At 63.4% G+C, this 23,154-nt stretch overlaps 1 protein-coding gene across 2 annotated transcripts in view; it reads left to right on the top strand.

The window, feature by feature from the left end:
• Nucleotides 1–23,154, top strand: part of VAV2 (vav guanine nucleotide exchange factor 2) — a 144,914-nt gene that overhangs the window by 100,515 nt on the left and 21,245 nt on the right. For both annotated transcript variants that reach the window (XM_044264512.1, XM_044264511.1), the window contains exons 5-14: nt 4,009–4,111; nt 6,882–6,980; nt 8,630–8,698; nt 9,762–9,862; nt 16,613–16,712; nt 17,638–17,733; nt 18,338–18,406; nt 20,100–20,186; nt 22,182–22,267; nt 23,000–23,132. In XM_044264512.1, the coding sequence (XP_044120447.1) occupies nt 4,009–4,111; nt 6,882–6,980; nt 8,630–8,698; nt 9,762–9,862; nt 16,613–16,712; nt 17,638–17,733; nt 18,338–18,406; nt 20,100–20,186; nt 22,182–22,267; nt 23,000–23,132 (943 nt within the window). The remainder of the gene's footprint in view (nt 1–4,008; nt 4,112–6,881; nt 6,981–8,629; nt 8,699–9,761; nt 9,863–16,612; nt 16,713–17,637; nt 17,734–18,337; nt 18,407–20,099; nt 20,187–22,181; nt 22,268–22,999; nt 23,133–23,154) is intronic.

The raw sequence follows: 23,154 nt of genomic DNA, 5'->3' as shown, positions 1-23,154 counted from the left end.
ATTCAACGTCATACACACAAGAAAGACCCTGAGGCTTCCAGAGGGGGATGGGAAGTCTGGCATCCAAAAACCAAAATTCAGCAGGATTCCAGCTGCTGCTCCCTGCTGGAAAGACGGAGTTTGAAGTTTGAGTCCAACCAAATTGACGGTTTGTTAGAACACATATTAGGTAGAAATAACGGAATCTCCGTAATGGATCTTTTGTCACGTCTGATGTTCAGTCCAAAGTCATCAGACTTGCCATGAAACAGAAAAAATGTCATATTCAGAAAAAAAAAAAAAAGTCAATAGGAACCAACCTGGGGATGAGCCCGATGTTACAGTCCGCAGCTTTTATTAACATGGTCAGGGACTTCGAGGAAAGTGTGCACAGAGTGAATGAACAGATGGGGAGCCTCAGCAGAGGAGGAGACGCGACGAAGAGAGCCACATGAAGACACTAAAACTGAAGACCACGATAGCTGAGCTGAACAGCCACGGATCTGCTTTAATACAAGATGCTGACAGTAGAGGAGGGAGGTCAACGGAAGGCTTGTTCAATGGAAGGAAGACACCTGAAGGAACAGAGAGACAAGAAAATGCCAGCAGAGCCTCAGACACGTGGGGCCATGCCAGGGGTCCAACATACGTGTAACTGGAACCGCAGAAGGAGAAGAGAGAGACAGTGGACCAACATGGTGGGCCCAGACTACCTAAAACTGCAAAATATTGAGAGAAATGAAAGAAGACTTGAAAATGGTGGTGTATATACTATGTTCATGGATTGGAAGAGGATAGTGTTAAGGTGCCTGGTCTCCCAGCGGGCTTTTTGTTGTTGTTGTTGTTGACAAGATTATTGTAAAGTTTGTAGAGAAATACAAAGGACCTTAGGATGGTCATAAACAATTTCATAAAAGAACAAAGCTAGGGACTTAAAGCATCTGGTTTGGAAACTCTCTATTAAAAAATAAAAAGTAAAACAAATTGCTATTGTCACAGGCATCGGTGAATAGGTTGATGGAATAAGATTATAGAATTCCAGAATAGACCCACCCACCCTTGTGTGGGCCATGGTTTTGTCAAGGGGATCTAAGTGATCCAGGGAGAAGAAAAAAGTTTTCAGCCAATTGTCCTGAAACTCCAGAATGTCCCCAAAGAGAAACGGACCTCGATCTCTACCCCAAACCATGCACGGACATCTTGAGACGGATCAGAGGTCTGAGCATAAACACTAAAATTACATAGCTCTTAGAAGGAGAAAGACACCAACCTTGGAACCTTGGAATCCTGGAAAACAAAGCCTTCTTAGAGAAGACACAGCGATTTCTTAGATGGGACACAGGACAGTCAGGATACCATAGGAGAAAGGTGTGCTAAGTTAAGCTTTTTTTTTTTTTAATGATTTTATTTTTTTATTTTGACAGATAGAGATCACAAGTAGGCAGAGAGGCAGGCAGAGAGAGAAGGAGAAGCAGGCTCCCCGCTGAGCAGAGAGCCCGATGCGGGACTCGATCCCAGGACCCTGAGACCATGACCTGAGCCGAAGGCAGAGGCTTTAACCCACTGAGCCACCCAGGCGCCCTGCTTTTTTTTTTTTTTTTTAAATTAAAAATGAATGTTTTTCAAAAAGACACCACTCAGAAAATCAGTAGACAAAGCCAGAGACTGGGAAAAGAAATTCATGAAACATACCTGACATGAAATTCGTGTTGAGAACATGTAAGAGTTCTGTTTCTTTTTCAGTAAGAAGAAGGCAGCTAGCATTTAGAAATGGAGGGAAGTCTCCAGCAGGCCTTGCACAGAGGGCGATGCACCAATGTCCAGAAGGACGCGGGAGAGTCCTCAGCGTCTGGCCATCAGGGAAATGCAGAACGCGAGTGTGGCGACGTGGGTGGAGGAGGGGCCCCGTGCGGGCGGTTGGCCGTCCCTGCACCAGGTGACCTTGAGGCCCCTCTCCAGGCCTCCTTCGAGTGATTTTCACTTGTTTCATCAGCTCTTGGGAACGGTCACGGGCCCCCACATCTTTTCCCCGCCTGCCAGAGCAAAGCCGATGTCGGTCTCCAGACGCTGCCCATGGCCTCAGCTGCCTTCGAGGTGTCTAATTTAGCAGCCCAGAAGCGTCCCTTTCTCCCCTCGGTTCCACGCTGTCAGAATTCTCGACAGTGGCTTTGTCAGCAGGCTCGCTCTCTGCACGATCGAAATCGGGGGGGGGCTCATCACCCCCCACCCCCCACCCCCCAGCCAGACAGAACCTCGCCGATACTTGCCCGGACACCCGCTAATGTGGCGGGCTGGGCTTCCGGAGCCGTTTCCTCTGGGGACAGGCTCTGGAGAGGCAGGGGAGGTGATCTGTGTCTACGCGAGTGACCCACCCAGGGGGAGGGCCTCTGAAACGGTGGGTTCCTGCTGGGTCCGAGCAGAGCCTTGTCCCCGCTGGGGCACTGTCCTGCACTGCGGCGCTCTCCGCCTCCCGGGGGTGGTGAGGTGTGAAAGGAGAAATGGTTTCCAGGTTCCTGACAGGTGTGTTAGCGCAGGAGGGCCCCGTGGTGGCGATGGTTATTGAGTCCGCGTGCTGGTTCCGGCGTCCCTGCGCTGGGCTAGCGCGGTGTGACCTTTCCCCTACCTCCTCGCCTTCCCAGGTCGTCGGCTGCCTGTGGGGGTCTCATCAAGTCGGAACTGGCTCCCTTACCCCCTGTGCGAGCCCCCCTCCCCGCAGAGGGAAGCCCAGATGTGTCCTCTCAGTCATGCTTGGTCTCACGGGAGGCACCGGGGCTTTGGGGAGACCCCCTCTGGCTGACTGCAGGGCCCTTTCCTGAGTACAGACTCTCTCCCTATCTCAAGATCTGGAGCGATCTCTACCCCGCCCCCCACCCTCCCAGCCCGTCCGATGACAAGCCGGGTTTGGGGCAGGGTCAGAGCTGCTGGGTATCCCTTCTGCTCTCTCTGTCCCCTGCTGCCCCCGGCCCTGAATTCTGGCTGCCTGGTGCTGTGGGGAGGGGAGGTGCTCAGCCAAATCTCTGTGCCTTCTGGAAATCAGCTTTGCCGGGTGCTGCTTTGAGCCTGGGCTCTGAGATGTGTCCCAGCCCATGCGGGGACGGCACAGGCCCCCAGGGCAGGCTGACCCCCGAGGACGACCTTCCCTGAGGAGGGACCGCACGCCGGACTGCAGAGCTTGTCCGCCTGGGGCCCAGGGCCTGGTGGCCTCGGTGCATGTGGTTGGATTGGCTCCTGTGCTGGGACACCTGCTGTCCATCGGGAACGGTGCTCAGAAGGGGTTAAGGAGTTGGGTTTTGTCCAGGGAAGAGACAGGCTCATCCACAGACGCTTAGAAAACAATGGCAGATCCGGCAAGAAGGATGCGCTTTGTATGAGAAGACTGAGGGGAGTGGGTCCTGGGTCACAGCCTGGGCTGGGGATCCCCGAGGGCCTCCTGGAGGAGGTGTCCTAGGCTCCAATTCTGGCTCGGCTGAGGGGACAGCTGGGTGAAGCAGAACCAGAGCATGGTCAGGAGCGAAACGAGGTTGGAGTATGCAGTGAGCGGTGATTTCCTTACACTCGTGCTCGAAGCTGCATCATCAGCTCTGGGTCCCTCTCTACTCCCTTGGCTTCCTTACCACCGGGCAGGGAAGGTGTCCATGTGTGAGCTCTGCCCCTTGACCCGCACACCCCCGCTGCAGGCGCTGGGGGTGCCTGGGGTGGGCCGAGAGCTCCCGGGGCTCCCGGTCATGGGAGGGGCGGCGTGAGTCCCCGGCATTCGCTAAAGGGTGGAGACGTGGGGCTGTGGTCACCGTAGGTCCTAGAAGCAGAGCATGAGGGGAGGCTGTCCATGCTGCCCGGTCTAAACACTGAGAAGCCCTGGGAGGCAGGTGCGCCACCCCATGCTGCGGACCGGAAGATGGAGGCCCAGTGCGAGGGGCTCGCGCCAGTCCTGACCCAGCTGTCCCCTGTGAGGCCCCCTGGGCCGCATCCCCGCGCAGACCTGGCTGGACCCTCCCTTCCGTGCGCCTGACCTGCTTCCCTCCCGCGCAGCGAGCATGACCTCGGGGAGGACATCTACGACTGCGTCCCGTGCGAGGACGAGGGGGACGACATCTACGAGGACATTATCAAGGTGGAGGTGCGGCAGCCCATGGTAAGCGCCCCTCACCCGCAGCAGGGCCCGGCTCTGGGAGCCCTGGGTCTCCAGGGGGCGGGGGGGTGGGGGCTCTCCAGGGCAGAGGGAGCTCCTGAGGCCGCACCCCAGCTCTTCCCGGCCCCCACGGGCTTCCTCCCTGTCCTCGGGCCAAGGCCTCCCTCTACGGGGCGTTCCGAGGAGCCAGGTGGACTCTGCTATCCCGGGATTCTCCGGCGTGTGTGCTGGATCCCAAGTCCCTCCTGCCCGGGGGCCTGGAAACAGCTGCTCAGCTGCCCCGAGCGAGCATCGCTTCACTCCTTTGTGCGGAAACAAGGAGACGGCCGTTGGCGCAATCAGCCAGCTGTGCGTCCTCTATGCGGCGAGGATATTTATTTCCGAGCCGACGTTGGCTAATCATCTCTCGGACACCAGTTTGCTGCCGGGCGGGCTTATTGCTGGCAGCTGCTGTGCGGAGGGTAGGGCCCCATCGAGCTGGGATGGTGAAGTTGGGGCCCTGGGGTAGAGGGGAGAGGGATGACAGGCCTTGACCCCCGGCCCCCACGCTCCTGGGCAATGGTCCAAACGCCGCTTGCTGACTGGAGGCTTGTGATGCTGTTTGCTTTCCCTGAGGAAATGGGGGGAGTTTCTCAAGAAGCAAATTGCAGTGTTTTCCTTCGGTGGGGGAGGATCCAGCTGTTGGTGGAGAAACAAAGCTGGGGCGACAGCTCCCCAGCGAGGCCTTCCGGAGAGGCCCGTCCCTCCCTGGTGGCACCTGCCCTTCACCAGCATCACACCAGGAGAGGCACAGGGAAACGTGACAGTGGGGTTCACAGCCCCCTAACTCTGCTCTTTAGAACGGAAAGGGTTTCTCGTCATGCTCCTGAAGGGTCTGAGGGGTCCCCGCCATTCCCAGGGGTCTCTCTGTGACCCCAAGTCTGCCCAGGGCCAATGTTGCCCTTCCCCCAGGCAGCCTTGCAGTGGGGCAGCCGTGCCCCTGAGTCGGTCCAGGGGGCCACTTATAGGGCTGGAAGGCCAAGCCGTTGCCCCACAGACGGAGATCCTTTGCTCTGCCCAGAAAGCCCCCCTCTGTGTCCGTCCTGCAGAGACCCTGGCCCCCGGGGGTCGGTGGGGGGGGGGCTGTCCCCAGAGCCTGCTGCTGTCCCTGGTCCTGAAGCACCTGGAGCAGGCAGGACCCGGGCTGTTTGCAGGACCTGTGGGGGCTGCGGGGGAGACAGGCTGGCATCCCGCCCGCCCAGCTCCGCTCCGTGTCCCGACCGCGCTCTGTGCTGCTGCTCATGCTGTCCTGGCCGTCTGGCAGGGGGGGCCTCTGCCTCCTGCCCATCCTCCGAGATAAAACGGGGGGTTTTACTTCCTCCCTGGTCATGTCCGGAGCATTGTGAACAGGCTAAGCAGAAGGTAGACGGAGACCTTTGCAAAGGGCGGTAAAGCCGGAGGATGGCAGGTTCCGCTCTCAGAGCCCACACGCGAGGAAGGGCCAGGCACTGTCCCTCCCCACGCAGCCAGGCTGATGCTCGGGCTGGTGGGCAAAGGGCTGTGACGGGATCCTGGGGCTGTGGGGGAAAGGCGGACGGGTGCTGCGGAGCACAGCCCGGGTGACGAGCTGACGCCGCTAACTGGTTCTGTCTGTGATTGATTTCCCCACGCTTTCAGATCAGATACATGCAGGTAAGTGGCAGAGGGAGGGAGGCCCGGTCAGTTCTGCCAGCGCTGTCTTCCTCCGCCTCCCAGAGGGGTCTCGGATCTCTTGGGAAAAGCCTGGGACCCTGTCCTCAGTGAGATGCTGTCAGACCCATGTTTTTACACTTGGTTTTAGGGGGATCGTGGGCCCCCAACACCCCCTGAAGCCCTGAGGGCAGCAGAGTAGTGCCCAGAGCACTGGGGCATGGGAAGGAGCCCTGGGGAGCCTACAGCCTGATCTGGGCCCCCCTGGGTGGTGGGCCCCATTCGGCATGTTTCTTTGGAGCCCTCGGGCACAGCAAATTCCTGGGGCCTTTCTTAGGGGAGGAGGATGGGGTTAGGGCCGATAGCTATCCACGTGGCGTGGCGTGTGGCCCAGCCCCAGTTCCCCAAAGCCTCACTTAGGGACCCATGTAGTTCACTCAGCCCAAAGGACACAAGGAGAGGGTCTGGAAATCCAGAGCGCCTCTAACTGTGGCCCCCCTGGCAGCTTCTTGACCCATCCCTGTGGCCACACAGGTTCCTGGTCAATCCTGCCTCTGGCCACGTTTCCCCCAGAGATGGCGGGCAGGCCTTGTCACAGAAGTGTGTCCCTAGTATCCCCTGCCATTGAATTGGCCCCTCAGGACCCGAGGGGGGGGGCAGAGGACCCTGGGAAAGCCCAGCCCTGCAGTAACAGGTTGGCACTGAGTAAGCAGACACGGGTCCCCGGGGAGCTGGTCAGAGCCTTTCCTTGAACACATAGTAGGTGCTTTAAGTATGCCACACCTGTTGTCTATGCTGGAGGGGCTGACTCCTGAGGGCCCCACGCTGGTCTGGTAAAATTCAGAGCAGGGCAGCGGGGGCACGGATTCTAGAAGGTTCCGTGTCATTCTCCAAGCTGTCGCCAGTCCTCAGGTTCATGCCACTCATGCTAGTTCATGTCGCTCAGGTTCATGCCACACACACACACCCCGTGCCTCAGTCTCCTCATCTGCAGAAACGGGGAGGGAGGGGTTTGGGCCCCCTTCCGTCTCCTATCTTGGCCCCCCATGTCACTCCCAGTGACCGCACGGCCAGGCCTGGCTCATGCCTTGTGTCCTTCCTGTAGAAAATGGGCATGTCTGAGGATGACAAGAGGAACTGCTGTTTGCTGGAGATTCAGGAGACCGAGGCCAAGTACTACCGGACCCTGGAGGACATCGAGAAGGTGGGTGTGGCCCCCCCTCCTGATGCCACCAGTCCCTGGGGCACGGCTGTCATCAGGCACCCCCCCTGCCCTCTGCTGTTCACACAGGCCGTGGGCTCCGGCTGGCCAGTGTCCTCGTGGGCTGTGTCCCTTGGCCCCAGTCCCACGTCCCAGCCCTCGGACCTCAGCTTGGCCTGGGACGTTCCTGAGCTTGTCTCTGCAGCTCCTTCCTGCCTGAGCTGGGTGTTGTCACGGCTTCCGCTCCTGATTGCACCGGGCTAAGCTCCTGCTGTATACTCTGTCCTGCAGGCTGGGTGCTAGGTTAAGCGCTTTGTGTATACCCTCTCCCCTAAGGCATTCTCTGCCCTTAGCTTCCCACTCTGAATTGGTGGCTGTGAGCGTCCTGCCACTAGGACACACGCCCCATGACGTCAGCCTGTGGAGCCCCCATATCAGACCCTGTGCTCCCTCAGTGACGGACGGTCGGTCCTCTCTCCCTGCTGGCCTCCTGAGCTCCTCGAGGACCCGCGAGGGGGCTTCTCCTGCCCCACCCCCTCTGGCCTCCCATCGACACTGGCTCAGGGACATTTCCCTGTCACTTGAGAATCCTTGGTGCCTGCTGCTGGTGCTTACTGGCTGAAAATCCGTCATTGTCTTTAAGGTGGAGTCTCCCTGGCTCTTCTTGCTTGAAGTGTAGGGCCACGTGCGGCCGTGACTGTGGAGCTTCTCGCTGGGGGCCTAGGATCCCCTTGGCCCTCCGTCCTGCCCAGGCCTCAGAATGACATTTCCCCGGCTCCTGCCTCAGCCAGCCCTGTGTGCCTGCCCCGCCACTGGCCTTTCTGCAAACATACCAGCCCCCTCCCCGCCGCTTGCTTTCCACCCACCTGTCCCTGGGGAGTCCCCCTCCTTCTGCCAGTCCCAGCCCCTGCGTCACAGGCGAGAACACCGAGTCACCGGCCGGGGCCAGTCTGCGTCGGGTGCAGGGAAAGCTGCTTGGCCGCATGCAGGGCCGCCCACCTGCGGTTCCATCCGTGACCAAGGAGACTGTGAGGGGCCAACGTCCTGTAGGGAGAGGGTGGCAGGTCCTGGCCAGCCAGGCCTCGGGGGCACGAGTTGACTGTTTGCCACGTGCATGTCTCCTTGGAGGCAGGCCTGAAGGACTCTGGAGCGACCCCTCCCTGCCACGGTGGGGCTTCTGGGGTCGGCGGCACCTCTTTGGATGGCAGGTTTAGGGCCGCGCTCAGGGATCTGAGTGCCGGGCAAGAAGCGAGGCCCTGCTGTGCTCACCTCTCTGGCCTCCGTTTCCTGAAACGTCTCAAACCATTGTATCGGCACCAGCCCGGTGGCCGTGGGGTTGACGTCAGCCCGTGGGATACGCCAGGGCTTTGCCCGTGCGGTGGGTGTGGGCGCTTGGCTCCGGCGTCCCAGCCCTGCGCTCTCCCGTGCCATTCTTACCCGCAGCAAGAAGCCCGCGTCTCCCTAGAGAGCAGGGGTCCTCCAGTGGCACTGAGCCCCGGCGGTGCTCTGGGCCTGCCTTACCGCCCCACGGAGAACCCTGCCCCTGCGTCTTGGGGAGGTCGTCAGAGCCGCTCTCCCCCACTGGCAACTGTGGCCTCGAAGGGGGCTGGTACCCTCCAAGAGAGCTGACGGTGGGGGCTTTCCTGTTCCAGAACTACATGACGCCCCTGAGGCAGGTGCTGAGCCCGGCAGACGTGACCGCCATCTTCATCAACCTGGAGGTAAGGGTTCCAGGCGGCAGGTTCCCCCCGACTGTCCCCGTGAGTCCTGGGGAGGGGCGTCCCTGCTGGGGTCCTGTTGGCTAGTGCTACGGGATGCTTTTCGGACTGACAGGAAGGGAGTAGCCACCCTTCCCTCTGAGAGTTTTGGCCTCAGGAGACAGGAGGTTTCTGGAAGCTTCTCCAGCCTGCTGTGTGTGCTGGGGAGTGTCACTCAGATGCATGTGCCCTGGAAGGGGTTTGAGCTTTTTGTCGGCAGCTGGAGAGCAACGGGTCCCCTCTGGCCCTCTGAGGAGAGCCCCTCACCCCTTGGCACACGTGCACACGGACGCGGAGAGGTGATGCCCTGTGAGGAGGCTCACCCTGACGCGGCCAGCAGAGCGGGGAGGGGTCGGCGGAAGGCTCCAGAAGCTACACGCGGGTGGGCTTCCTCCAGGAGTGCCCGGCAGGTGTGGCGGCTCCTACCGACCTCCCGTGGCCCCTTGCGAGCTCGAGGGGCAGGTGCTGGTCTCCCAGGGGAGGCTGAGCCGGACTCGGGGGCTCTAGTGCTCTGTGTCCCCTACCCGGAGTCTGTGCTGTCGCGTGTGTTCACCAGCACAAATGGCCATGGGCAGAGTGGGAGCCGGACTGGGGGCTGTGGGGAGCCCTGGACGGCTGCCTGCCAGTTGTCCAGCCGCTCTGAAATGGGCTGGACATGGGACAAACGTGTCCCCATGGAGAGAGTCTGCCCTGGAGCCCCCGACCAGGGCAGAGCGCCCCATGCAGCTGTGCACAGCAGGAGGGTGACGAGGCTGCTGGGCAGCCACAGACCCCAGGGCCGTCTTGGTCCCATTCTGGCCCTGGGGCCTGTGCCGGTTTGGCAACCCCGTGTCCGGACAGGCCGTGCAGGTCCCTTCATGTGCCCGGCATAAAGTGGGGAGAGACCCTGGTGTTTGCGCAGGGTCGTGTGCCGGCGCCGGCCCCTCCCACGCGTGTCTGTAATTGCACCAGGAGGGAGCAACTCGGGAGCCCGTGGCCCTCCCGGCCTGGCACATCCGTTCACGCATGGGTTGCTGGTTCTTCCCAGGACCTGATCAAGGTACATCACAGCTTCCTGCGGGCCATTGACGTGTCCATGATGGCGGGGGGCAGCACGCTGGCCAAGGTCTTCCTCGATTTCAAGGAAAGGTGAGTGGCAGGCCCACCTTGCCTCCCCCTCCCCGTCTGCGGGGCCACAGGCCCTATGCTGGGGGTGGGGCAGAGCTGGCCGGTTGGGGTTTTCTCAGGTGCAGGTCTCATGGGGACGTTCCCAAGGCCCGTGGCTGTGGCCCTGCACACCCGCGTCCTCACTTGTAGACCGAGAGCCGCCCACCCTTCCTGCCATCACAGCCTGGAGGAATGTCCCCTGGAGGCCTCCTGAGGGCTCCACCCACTCCCTCTGCCTCTGCCTGGGGATCTTCTCCCCAGCACAGTGCACCTGCCCCGCAGGCATCCGGCACCTGGACGCGCCCCTCCAGCTCCAGGCCCGGGTGGCCGCCGCTTGAAGGCAAAAGCCAAACCTGTCCCCGCAGGGCTGAGTACGGCACTTCTGGGGGTCTGGGCTCCTAGGCTCAAGGCCACTTCCCTGCTTCCTTGCCTGCGTATGTCACGGGACCTTGATTTCCTAATCCGTCCCTCAGGGAGGAGGATGGCATCTGTGCCATGTGGTGTTGTGAGGGTCGTGCCTGTGCCGCAGACGTGGCTACACGTGTCCACTGAGGGCTTCGGTGGCTGGGAAGGCAGGGGCCCAGGCCAGCTGGATGGGCTGGGGGGCTCTCAGTGGCGGCTGGGGGCACAGCCGCTCAGCTGCCCTGACATCACCCAGCCCCGGTCCCCAGTGCGGGGAGACGGCACTCCTGGCACCAAGGAGGGCAGTCCTGGGCCCTTCCATAGCGCCCTGGGGTCCTCCACGTCTCTGTGGCATCGGGCAAATGTCCACGAAGCCCGAGGGGACATATATCCTGCGTGTCAGGCGGCCTCTCTCCTCCCCATGGCGTCCAGCTGGTCCGGCCGCGTCCAGACGCGCAGAAGCCGCCGGGCCGCCTACGGCCAGAGGTCCGCCCGCGCCCCCGATCGCGGCTCCGCCGACTGCCCGCGCCCCTTGACAAGCGTTGTCAAGCGGAGGGTGGCCGCTCGTTAGAAGCCAGCGTGGGATCCTTTTTAAAGAGGAATGACGTTGCTGTCGGAGGCCCCCACGAAGCTATTTGGTTGTTTGCTTTAAGCCTCTCTGTGTGTAACCCCGACGGACGGAGGGGTACAGAGCCGCCTTCGGGGCTCCAGCATGTCCTGTGGGAGCCCGGTGGGCGAGGACGGGGATTCTGGAAGCTTCTGAGCCGACGCAGGGGCAGCTGTCAGGACGGCTCTGCCGGCTCTTTGTCCCCGTACCTCTTCACGGAGCCTGGGCAGCCGCAACTTTACAGCCGGGACGAAGTCCGATGCCGTGAAGCCCCGGCCGGGTGCTGGTGCTGCGGGAGCACCCACCACAGCGGTCCGGCCACTGAAGTCGCGAGAGGACCCTTGGGGGACGACGCCCTGCCTTCTGCCCTCAGGCTCTGAAGAAGGCGCCGGAAGGTTCTATCTTGAGGCTCTTGCGCCCGGCTGCTCAGCAAAGCCAGCTGGGGGCTCGTTAAAAATGCCGGTGCTCGGTCCTCTCTGCGGGGTCTGGGGGGAGGCCCCGCGGCGGCCGGTTGGGAGCCTGGTCCATCCCGTCGTCAGTGGGGGGACTGTCAGGTGACCATTGGCTCCGCTCACGCGCCATCCAGGCCAGGCAGCCCGTCCCCGGGCTGGATTCCACGTGCCTTCTCCTGCGGGCGCCTGCCTGAGGGGCTTCGCCTGCATACCCCGTGACCAGGCAAGGACCCCTGAGCCCACTTTCTGGGGGCCGTGGGCTGGGTCCCCGGGAGGTATGAGGGAGCAGGCAGTGCCGGAGCACAGGGGGCAGATGTGAGTCCGCTGGCGGGCCCCAGGGGCAGGGGGCAGGCTGATTCCCTTCCCCGCCCCCTGTCACAGCAATGTTTTCCTCTGACCTGGCTGCAAGCCCGTGTCGGGGGTGGGGGGCAACTCAGGCTGGAGCCGTCAGACGCCCCCTCGCCCCGGCGGCAGGCCCATTGCACACGTCTCCTCTGCCCAGAGGGAGGGGAGGCCACAGACCATGCAGGGCTGCCTCTTAGGCCTGTGGACCTGCCCCCGGGGCCGCAGTGATGGGTTGGGTGGCCAGGGGACAGACGGACGACCTGCCCTTCCCTGGAATCCTCCACGTGCCAGGCCCACCCTTAACAAGGCCACCAGCCTCTGCGCACAGCTTTGGGCCTCCCCTGGCTCTTGGGCTTTGCTCCAGTGGGGAAGACTGTCATTTGTACCCGGCAGGCCTCGGGGGCCGGGATCAAGTAGGAGCTCATTTGGGGAGGGGCCTGGCTGCGTCCTGTTGGAGTTCACATGCCCAGTCCCTGTAGTCTGTCCCCACATCCGTCTTTTCTGCCCCTTTGCCTTCTAATTTCTGAGTCTACGGTCCCGAGGCTCATTTATACACCGAGTCCACAAGCATTTATAGAGCGCCTATTGTGTACGGAACAGAACAGCCTCAGCTCTCACTGGGCAGAGAGGAACAGGAAGGAATGAGAAGCAAGTTCACAGACAAAGGAAGTGGGAGGACGGGAAGAGGGAGAGGAGTGGGGTGCGGAGGACCAGGGTGAGAGACAAGGAGCTGTGAGGTGGGGGGGGGCAGAAGTCGCCGGGCAGGCCCCGGGGTGAGGCCGGAACAGGAACTGGCGGAGACCAGAGGAGCAGACGCGGAAGTGGGCCAAGAGGAGGTTATCCAAGGTGTGACCCGAGGCTTCTGTAGGAGACTGGAAGGCCAAGGTAGGGACTTAGATTTTTTTTTATGAGGGTAGGAGGAAGCCACTGAGGAATTCTCAGGACAGGACCCGGCAGCTCATCACAGATCAAGGGCAGAGAAGCATCCAAGTGTGGTGTGACCAGAAGGAGTGGCAGAAGATAATCACCTCCCTCTTTTTGGAGCTAATACTTCCATTAATGCAGTCAATATAGCCCTTGTTCTCAGACAAAGCAGATGCTCCTCTTGGCCATGGCCTGAGGGGACAAGCCCTCACGGAGGGAAGGTTTGCATTTTGCAGATGTGAATGTAACAGAGAGCCGCGTGGTTTTCATCTGTGGCTGGGGTTGGCCAAGCTGGGTCGGTGGGTCAGGCCAAAGGACTACCCAGGGGACCCTCCACAGCTACTTTGTGGCCCAGCGAGAAGGTGGGATCTAGCTCTTAGGAAGAACTCCCTGGAGCCTTGCACAAGTGCTTCCAAGAAGAGCAGGCGTCAGGATAGGACAAAAGGCAAGTCCCCGCCCGCCCAGGTCCCAGGAGCCTTGAGAGGAAGGCTTTGCCGCAGCCCGGCTCTGCTCTGTGCCCTCGGCCGCGGAGGGCGTCGGGCCGGGGACACTGCCGCTGGTTGTCTTTCGCCCACCGGCCAGCGTGTCAGGGAATGGGTGACCCCGTCAGCGCGTGCCGGGGAGAGCCCCTGTGTCCGAGTTCCTCGAGCCCCGTGAGGCCCTCTGCCCTGGAGAGGCTCTGGGCCTCGTTCCAGGCCTCCTTGCCCAGACGCGGAAGTCGGGGATTGGAAGAGCCGTGGCGACTCGGCCGGGGTCCCGGCTCCGTCCCGTGTCTCCGGTGCGTACCCGGGAGCGCCTCCTGTGTCCGCGACCCGCTCTGCCCGGTCCGTGGGCGCCGTGGGAGTTGGGAGTTCCTGACAAGGAACGGGGATCCAGTCAGGAGACGGGCGGGTCTCCCCGCGGCCCCGCACACTCACGTCTGCCCCCGGAGTGGGGTCCGAGCTGCGTGCTCAGGAAGCTTCACGACACCGTCATGCGGACACGCGGCAGGGTAGTGTCACTCGCCGGGGCACGGGCCAGGGGCGGGAGGCTGACACCGTGCGTTCAGAGGACGGAACAAGATGCTGGCGCGCCGAGCCGGCGGGGCGGGGGCGCAAATGAGGCGGGAACGCGGGACATACGCGCTCGCGCTGAGCCCTCGAACCGTGAGTGAAGCCCCGTGGATGTGTGTGGCTCTAATTCCAAAAGCTCGGTAGTTTTTCGCGGCAGCACAAGATGCTGTGCTTAGACTGAGGCCCGCGACTCTCGCGACGTTAGCGGCTTCCCTGCGTGGCCCGCGGCAGGGCCCGGAGCGCGTGCGGTGAGACGCCTGACGGTCCCGACAGAAATGGTCCCTCTCGGTTCTGGGGCCAAAATCCAGGTGTGGGCAGGGGGCGCGCCCTCTGGAGCTCTAGGGAAGGAGGGTTCCCGCCTCTGCCAGCTGCCGGTGGCTCCCGGTGGCCCTTGTCCTGTGCCCCCGCCCAGGTCTCTGCTCCGCCCTCATGCAGTTCGTCTCCATCTCCGGCCGCCCACGGGGTTGGCGGAGGTGAACGAGAGCTCAGCCCTGGGGTGGCCCGGGTCTCCAGCATGTGGGGACCAGAAGACTGGTCTGGGGGACCCCTGGATGCACGTAGGGGTCTGGCCTTGATGCTCCCTTGCTGGGCGACCTTAGAAGTCATGTCACGTCTCAGAGCCTCAGGGACACGGTTGAGTAAGTGGCTTTTTGGAGGCCGGGCTGAGCTGGGGTGCGAGTGTGCACCCTGGTCCCCTCCTTCTGCCCTTCAAGCTTTGCTCTCTTCCCCGCTGGGCCCCCCGCTTGCTTGGAGCCACCATAGCTGCACTGCCCGTGGTCAGGCGGGGGTGTGTGGCCATGGCCACTCAGCCACGTGTCGGGCCCCGAGCCGGCCAGGCCTCCAGACTGGATGCTGGGATATGGGGACAGATGGACCCGTCCGCGGAGCTCAGAGAGGGGATGGCCCGCTGCTGCCTCTTACTCGACTTAGCACAGGCCTGTGCCCTGAGGCCCCCAACCCATCTCCTTGCTTTTCTGTCTCCCTTCGCTAGACCCAGGGACACAGTTGGGAGGGGAAAGGCTGCAGGGCTAGAAAGGATGGGGCAGGGTTTTGAGGGCTGAGTAGAAGTTTGCTCGCCGGAGAAGGTTGCAAGTACAGTGTGTGGCTCCGGGGTGTGCTGTGAGGACAGCGTGGGTGGGACCCACTCTCCATCCACCGTCTTTGCCACAGACCTGGGGCCGAGATGAGCCAGGGTGTGCTGAAGTGGAGGGAGGGCCCCTGAGGCTGCCTTGGCCGGCTCCAGCGCCGCGGGCCCCGTGCTTAGGAGAAGCCGCACAGACTTCCCTCCATGGGAGCAGCTGGGCTGTCGCCCAGTCTGCTCATTCAGGGCAACTGAGGGGAACCCTGGAGTCTCCAGTCTCCCAGATGCTCCCAGAGACGATGAGATTTAATCAGCTTTTATACTCAGATTTTCAATTGAATAACAGGCTCATTTAAGCGGAAACCGGGGCTCAGGTTCTCATGCAAAGCCTGCCTGGCTGGAGTGTGGCAGGGTGCGGCCGTGGCACCTTCTGCTTGACCGCGGCAGGGAAGGTGGGCTTCGGTGTGAGGCCCGGGGCCAGGGCCGCCCCCCGCTGGAGTCCTGGAATCTCAACCTCTCGATGCCGGGGAGCCTCATGGCACACAGTGTGGCCCGGACGCGGGCGGGAGCCGGGGGGTGCCCCACCATGAGCCATCTGCGCCCACCTTGGGGCCGCTCTGAAGTCACGGGCTCGCTGGGTTGGAAACACGCTCCGAGCTTGCTCCCCAGGAGGCAGTGTCCGCAGCAGACAGAGAAGCCTGAGCCCATCTGGACTCGTCCCAGAGACCGTCCCCAGCTCCCAGAGCCAGGCCGGGAGTGGCCTCTGGATGTTTGCTCTCCCACCACCTCCCTGGGGGGGGTGTCACCGGAGGCCTTGGACGGGGCCCAGCCTCCCGAAGAAGCTGCGTCGGCAGCCAGGCCCTCGCCTGTTATCAGCGGGTGACTCTCAGCAAGATCGCCGGGGCCTCAGTTTCCCCACCTGAAGAATGGTGCCGATGGCCCCGCCCTTTATAAATGGGTGACAGGCTCAGGATGGTGTGTGCGACCCACTGGGCACGAGCCGCTCCCAGAGGCGCTGTCTGTGGCCTCTCGTGCTTCTTGTCACCGCGTGGTCCTCCCAGGCCGACTCTAGTCATGCGACGGGATCGTCACAGCCGGAGTGTCAGGCTAGTGACCCAAGGCCTGGAGAGCGCTGGGCTCCTGGTGCCAGGGGCTCGGTCTGCGAAGTCTGCGGGGGGGTCCGCCGTGGTGTCCGAGCGCGTTGGGGGCAGGAGGGAGCGGCCTGAGGCTGCTCCCCGCACCCCCGGCCTGCGCGGCCTTGTCCGTCCCCCGCCGTGCAGCGTTCGGGGCTGACGTCACCGTGTCCCGAGGGAGGGGGTGCCTGGGACTCGGGCGGAGAGTGTCGGTGTCACGTGGAAGCCACAAGGACTGACCCCCGGGTCCCCACGCCCTGAAATGTCAGCCCGGGGACCACCACCCCAGGTGGGCGCAGAGTCAGGATGGGCCTCAGTGCTCAGAGCCTGCCGGCAGGAGTCGGAACCTTCCAGGGGTCCCCCAGCTCTGGGGAGGCCGGGGCTTCTCTCCTGGCCGGCTTCGGCCTTTCCAGGGGCAGGATGGGGTGGCGGTGAGAAGCCCATTCCAAACCCAGTCCTGACCTGAGAGAGAGCCAAGAAGGGGGACCTCCTTGGGTTCGGGAGAGCGGGGGAGCCCCTCGTTCCCAGCGTCTCGGCAGCTCTCCTGCCTGGCGCTATTTCGGGAGCAGAGAAGGCAGCTACGTGGAAAGAGCAGAGCCACGAAGCGGGTTGACGTGAGGAGCCGTCTCGGGAGACACCCGTTCGCCGCACACCTGCCGCGTCCTCCGCGGGGGCCTCCGCGCGGCCCGCAGCCGCGGCGGCTCGTTAAGCTGCGCACGTGCGCTCGCTGTTCCAGGCTGCTGATCTACGGGGACTACTGCAGCCACATGGAGCACGCGCAGAACACGCTGAACCAGCTCCTCGCCGGCAGGGAGGACGTCAGGCAGAAGGTCGAGGTGAGGGCGTCCCGGCTGCTGCCCCGCTCACCCGCCCCTTCCTCGCCCATGGCGTGGGCTAGCCACGGGACAGTTTCTGGAGGTGCTTTTCTCGGGGATTTTTCTCCCTGTGCACTTGTGGCGGGGAGGCAGATGCAGGTCACCGTCCCGGTCCGCGCTCCCTGCGTGCCGCCGAGGCAGACCCCTGGGGCCAGATCCAGTGCAGCAAGGGGCGATGAGTGAGCCCTGAGCCCGGCCGATGCAGACCCCTGGGGACCGCAGGAGACGATGTTTGCTGGGAGCCCAGGAACCTCCCTCCCAACACTGCCCCACCCCAGGCTCAGGGCCAATCTCTGACGCTTGTCCAAGCGCCCATGTGGGCCCCTCGCCGGGACCCCTCTTCTCATCCCGCTTGCCGGGGGCAGCTGAGCTGCTCCCCGAGGTGGGGATGCCCGTGTCCCGTCCAGCCAGTCAACCTTTCCAGGGTGAATCCTGGCGCAGGGACCCTTTGCTCTCGCAATGCTGGGGGACATGACCCCTGGAGATGTGTGATGCCCGTGTGTCTGGGAAGTCAGTTGGGAGACTTGGTTCCTGGGGGAGGCCCTGCCTCATGTAAGAGGACTTCTCTGAGGATGCCGAGGCCGGCCGGGGCTGGCTCTGAATCCGAGAGCCCTCAGGGGCCCGCTGCAGACACCTGGGCTACAGAGTGGCCGTGGGACCCTGCCTGCCCACGGGGGAGCCCGCCCATGTGTGTGCACCTGCTTTGGGAAGGGCCTGCAGGACATGCTGCCTGTTTGGGGAGCTGGGCCAGGGAGGGACTGGACACCTGGGCCCCAGGTCAGGGCTGAGGTCCGCCCCTGCCCACCGCCTCTGCTGCGGGATGGAAGCGTTGGGGTCCAGCATCCCGGGCCGGAGTCTTCATCCCCTGCTGCTCTCCTCTTGCCAGGAATGCACGCTGAAGGTCCAGGATGGGAAGTTTAAGCTTCAAGACCTGCTGGTGGTCCCCATGCAGAGGGTCCTCAAATACCACCTCCTCCTGAAGGTGAGGCCGTGCGCGTGCTCCGGGGCTGCCTGCCGCGGTGGGGACGGGCCACCTTGGGCCGGCGTGAGGGAGGAGCCAGCACATCCGTACTCATGGCCTGCGTGGCGTCTGTCAGGACGGGGCTTCACCGGAAACGGACAAAGGGAAATTGGGATGGAACTTTGTGAGCGAGCCGAAAACTCGAGACAGAATGCGTCCCCAGATCAGGAGTGAGAGTGGCCTGGTGGGGGTCGCTTCACCCAGTCTCTGAGCCTCCTGGTGGCCACGGTGGACATGGCCAGACAGGCCCGGGGGAGCGACGGTGGTGCCTGCCATGGGTTCACCCGTCACCGTGAGCCCAGAGCCTGGCTTCATGCTGCTTTAAAGGGCTCCCCGTTCCCCGGCAGGTCTGGGGACACCTCCTTGCAAAGCAGTGTGTCCCCTGGGTAAGGGCTTGCTGTCTGTGCTGGGTTGGGCTGCTGAACTGGAATCCGGGCCGGCGGGTGAGGACGTGACCCTGAGGGCCTGGCTCTGAGCCACACCCTGTGCCTGGAAGGGGGGGGTGGTCAAGGACGGAGGGCAGCGTGTCTGCATCATGTCCTGGACATCTCTCTTGCCCCTGCAGGAACTTCTGAGCCATTCCACCGATCGGCCCGAGAGGCAGCAGCTCAAAGAAGCGCTGGAAGCCATGCAGGTGGGTAAACTGAGGCAGGGGAGGGTCCAGGCCAGCGTGGGGCTTCACATACCAAGTCTGCGTGCTTTGACCGGAACGGGACTCGCTGACAAGCCTCGTTCTGTAACCACAGATTAAGCTTTTCCTGGGAAGACAACAGGAGAGGGGCGGCAGGGGGGGGGGGAGAGAAGAGGAGGTAGGGGTAGGGGGTGGGAGCTGCCCCAGGGCAGAGAAGGTGGGTGGTGGGGGCTTCAGGCACTCACCCCAGGCATCTAGGTCCCTGACCTCCCCGACCTGTGGTGACTTCCCGGCGCATCCCTTCCTCCTGCTGTCCTGACCGCCCACCACGGCTCTTGCCAGGTCCCAGGCACTGGACTCAGTCTGGGCCGCCTGGGCCGCCCCGTGCTGCCCACTGCCCCGGCCTATGGCTTTTGCTTCTGAAATGCCCTCCTCACCCCGCCATGCCACCTCCTCTCCTCTCCCCACTGTGTCATTGCCAGCCACTGTCGGATAAGTCCCTGGAAAGAGAGCTCCGTTGGTGCCCCCCCTTGCTCTAAAGCCTCCTGTGGCTCCCCCACGGCCGCCGAGTCGGGCTAAGGCTTCCCACGTGCCTGGCTGCGCAGCTGTGTTTGCCACGCATGCCCTCAATCCCAGGGAGGCTCGGCCACCCCCACACTCCTGTATGTGCCCCTCCTCTTCTGTCTCTGTGGGCTCGGGCTGGACCTCCTCCTTGTCACCTGGCCATGTCCTGCCTGCACACTCTCGGTCTTTGCAAGGTGACCTTTCCCAGGAGGTTTGTCCCCTGCCTCGGGGTGGCTGTGCCAGGACAATGCCATCGCCCCTTTGTGCTCTTTGCTCCCTGATCACGGTCACCTGTGTCCCCAGCCAAGCACAATGCCCAGCAAGGGTAGGTCCCGTCTGTGCTGCTGCTGGGCAGGGGGACGAGCATGTCCCCGCACCTCCCAGGGGGAATGCTGACCTCTGTGCCCTCTTGGGTGAGCTCCTTCCAGAGGGCAGGCGTCCGCCTCCATCTGTGGCTTGGACCCTGTCCCCTAACCTATCCCTGGCATTGCGTCGGGCCGGGCCCATCTGGGAACGTTTCTGCCTCAGGCTGCCCCAGCGGCGCTCCGTGTAGGAACGGCAGGAGGTGCTGAGGCGAGCCTGGAACTGGCTCCCACCCCCGCCTGGCTCAGGGATTCCGCCCGAGGCAGCTTGCCCGGCTGGGGGGTCAGTGCCTCCGGCTGGATTCTCCGCAAGGGCTTGGGGTCCCCTAGCCGCCAGGCTGGTGCTGGCTGCCCGGGTTGCTGCGGGCACCGCCCCCTGGTGGCCGGCGGGAGGGCAGCGGCGCGTGGACAGCCAGAGCTAGACCGCGGGGTCACCCAGGTCTGCGCAGCTCCATGGGAGTTCAGGGCCTGCCGGGTGCCCGTTACCCCCGAGCCGAGACGCTGCTCAGGTCGAGGCGCTGTTTTCTTCTAGTCTGAGCTGGGGGCGTCGAGCGGCCGGGCGGAGGGAAGCCGTTCCGGGCGGCGGAGGCTTGGCTCTCACCCCTGGACGCGCAGCCTGTGGGTCGGTCCCCGGTCTTAGTCTGCCGGTGTGTCGGGTGGGGTTTCGAAGGCCTGCCGCCGCGGTGGCTGGTGGCGGTGCCCTGACCGTGGGGCTGGGGCCGGGGCTGGCGGTCGGCCGCTGACCCCTCCCCCGCCTCCGCTGCTTTCAGGACTTAGCGATGTACATAAACGAAGTGAAACGGGACAAGGAGACCCTGAAGAAAATCAGCGAGTTCCAGAGTTCTATAGAAAACCTGGTAAGTGTGGCCGACTCTCCAGAGTGGAGATTAAGTAGGGCCCCACAGCACGTTTCAGAAGTAACTTCCACGCTCTCCGTATTAAATAAGCCGGCGGGGGCCCTACGCTCCCCGTCCCGGTCGGGCAAGCAGGCGCAGCCATGCACAGAGGCGGCCTCTCGCCGAGGGGCAGGTGCTGGGGGAGGAATGGTGCCGACCCCTCCCGCCCTCCCTGGCCTGACGGAGGACAGAAGTTGTGGCTCCTGGGGGACCCTGAGGCGCCTTGCCCGCCCTGAGCTCCGCTGTCCCCAGGACGGACAGTGGGGAAGGTTAGGCTGCTCTGTCTCCCAGCAGCCCTCGGCTTCTCCCCTCCCCCTCCCTTCATTAGTCAGGGCTGAGGCCTCCCAGGACCTCTCCCCAGCCTGGTTCATCAGAAGCTCAGCCTTGGGGCATCGGGCGAGCCACTGTGGCCTGCCAGGAGGAGGAGCTGGGTGGTCCCAGAAAGCAAACTCCTGCTTCTCTGCCAGCCTGCGGCAAGGTCTCAGGTCTGCCGGGTGTGTCGGCTTTCCGCACCCCGACACCGCTGACCTCGGCAGCCGGGCTGCACTCTGTTGTGGGGTTTGTGCCCGTGCACTGCAGGGACTGAGCACCCCTGTGTGTGCACCCCACCCTCGGGGATCCCAGACCTCCCCGAGCATCGCCTGAGTACAGAGTCACCCGGCAGAGCCCGCTGGGTTTGCCCCTGACCCTTTCCCTGCCTGGCCCCCTGAACTGGCAGAGTCTGGGTGAGTCTGTCTGGGGCACATCGACAAGGAAGCTTGGGCAAACAGCATTACGATGGGATCCCACTGTTCTGTCTTTTTAGGAAGAGCTAGAAATGCCCACGTGTAAAGGAGGGGAAGGATAGAGGTGTCCCAGCACCCCGGCTGTGGCCTTAGCCCCCGGCGGGGTCCGGAGCTGTCATGTTTTCCCCGGGGATCCTTGATGCTTTCTAAGGGGTACACGATGCCAGTCTTGGTGTTCTTGAAGTTTCTAGATGTGAGCCATCGTGTTCTTTAAATAACCAAAAGAACACAGTGGCGGCGAGCAGGTGCAGACCGGTCCTGGGGACAGGGTGCACGCTCAGCCCGCGGGTTTCTGCCGAGCCCACCTTTGGCCGGCAGAGGAGATGGAGCAGGGGCCCGGAGGCAGACAGCGGGGCGGGGCTCACCCCACCGCGTGTGACCCCGGAGGCAGACAGCGGGGCAGGGCTCACCCCACTGTGTGTGACCCCGGAGCAGACAGCGGGGCGGGGCTCACCCCACCATGTGTGACCCTGGAGGCAGACAGCGGGGCGGGGGCTCACCCCACCGTGTGTGACCCCGGAGCTGTGCAGCTCTCAGCCTCTGCCCCGCGGCTCCTGCAAAATTCAGACAACCCAGACATCCGCTGAGGACTGTCCGTCATGGCACCACGGGCCCCTCCCTGTCCGTGTGCTGGAACATTCTCTTCTTCCCTTTCCTGTCCCGACAGGCGGTTTCTTTGCAAGCCATGCAGGGCATGAGTCAAGGCGTCAAGGCGCGCCTTCTCTGAGTCAGAGCAGGGGGAGAGGCAAGCCAGTCGGCATCCCGGCAGACCAGAGGGGGTTTGGACTGGAAGCCGCCCTCCCTCTGAGAGGCCCCGTTTGTTCTCCTCGGCTTGGCTTCCCAGGGTTGGGCGTCGGGCCCTTCTTACTGGGGCCCGGCTCTGGGCTCCACACAAGGGCGGCCTGTTGCCACGACCCAGGCCGTCAATCGCGCCTTGTTCCCGCAGCATGGCTGGGGCAGGGCCCGTTCCCCCGTCCCCGCCGTCCTCTCCCGCCCCGACCTGCACCCAAGCCAGCAACCGCCGGCTCGCGTCACCCGGTTCTGCCATCTGCGTCCACAGGCAGCGTACCTGGAGGGGCCCTGGGCTGCCACCCTTCCTCTCTGCGGAGGTGCGGGGCAGGTGGGACCCCACTGGGGCGCTGGGGCTGACCGCCGGGCCCTTTCTTTCCAGCAAGTGAAGCTGGAGGAGTATGGGAGGCCGAAGATCGACGGGGAGCTGAAGGTCCGGTCCATCGTGAACCACACCAAGCAAGACAGGTGAGCGGGCTGGCCCCGGGCTGCAGTCGGGCCCCACTTCCCAGCGGCCTGGGAGCAGCCTTTCCCATGGAGAGAGCTGCCTGTCCGCCCAGCCCCGTGTGCTTCTGCTTCACTCGCTTTCTCCCTGCTCCTTGACACGATCCCCACCACGTCCGCCAGAGGCTGCCTTGTCCGTGGCCCTGGGCTGGGCTAGAGGGCAGCCAGAGCCCTGGCCGGTGAGCTCCCAGGCTCCCCCGGGGCTGGCAGGGGCAGAGCGGCCACATGAGCTCTTGGCCACGTGCCTGCGAGGGACTGCCCCGGCAGGTGACGGCGAAGGCTCCGCAGGAGCCAGCGTGGCCCCGCTTGTCCAGAGCCCTTCACGTGCACCTGCTCTGCGCAAGGCCTGGGGCTGTGGCAGGGGCCACGGGCGATAGGGGGCCCGTCCCTCTGGGGCTCCCATGCACTGGGGGGATGGAGCATGGAGGCCTGAGGAGCCCATATGAACCTTGAGCCGTGGGGGTGGGAAGCCAAGGAGGGCTTCCTGGAGGAGGTGTATGGAGCCGCTGAGACCTGCTGGGGGCTCAGAGGAGGCAGCTGAGCCAGGCAGCGGGATGGGACTCAGGCGGGGGGAGGGAACAGCCCGCCCACCGCCCGTCGCAGGGGCTCGCTGGCTGCCCCGGGGCCTCAGAGCACGGGCCCCTGGCCGCCCCGCTGGGGCACGCTGACGGCCGCCTGGCCGCTCCGCTGGGCCAGGTACTTGTTCCTGTTCGACAAGGTGGTCATCGTCTGCAAGAGGAGAGGCTACAGCTACGAGCTGAAGGAGGTCATCGAGCTGCTGTTCCACAAGATGACCGACGACCCCATGAACAACAAGGACGTCAAGAAGGTGGGCCCTGGGGCGCCTGCTG

This window comes from Neovison vison, chromosome 9 (assembly GCF_020171115.1).
Source record: "Neovison vison isolate M4711 chromosome 9, ASM_NN_V1, whole genome shotgun sequence".
Lineage (NCBI taxonomy): Eukaryota > Metazoa > Chordata > Mammalia > Carnivora > Mustelidae > Neogale > Neogale vison.
This window is presented reverse-complemented; position numbering and strand designations above follow the sequence as displayed.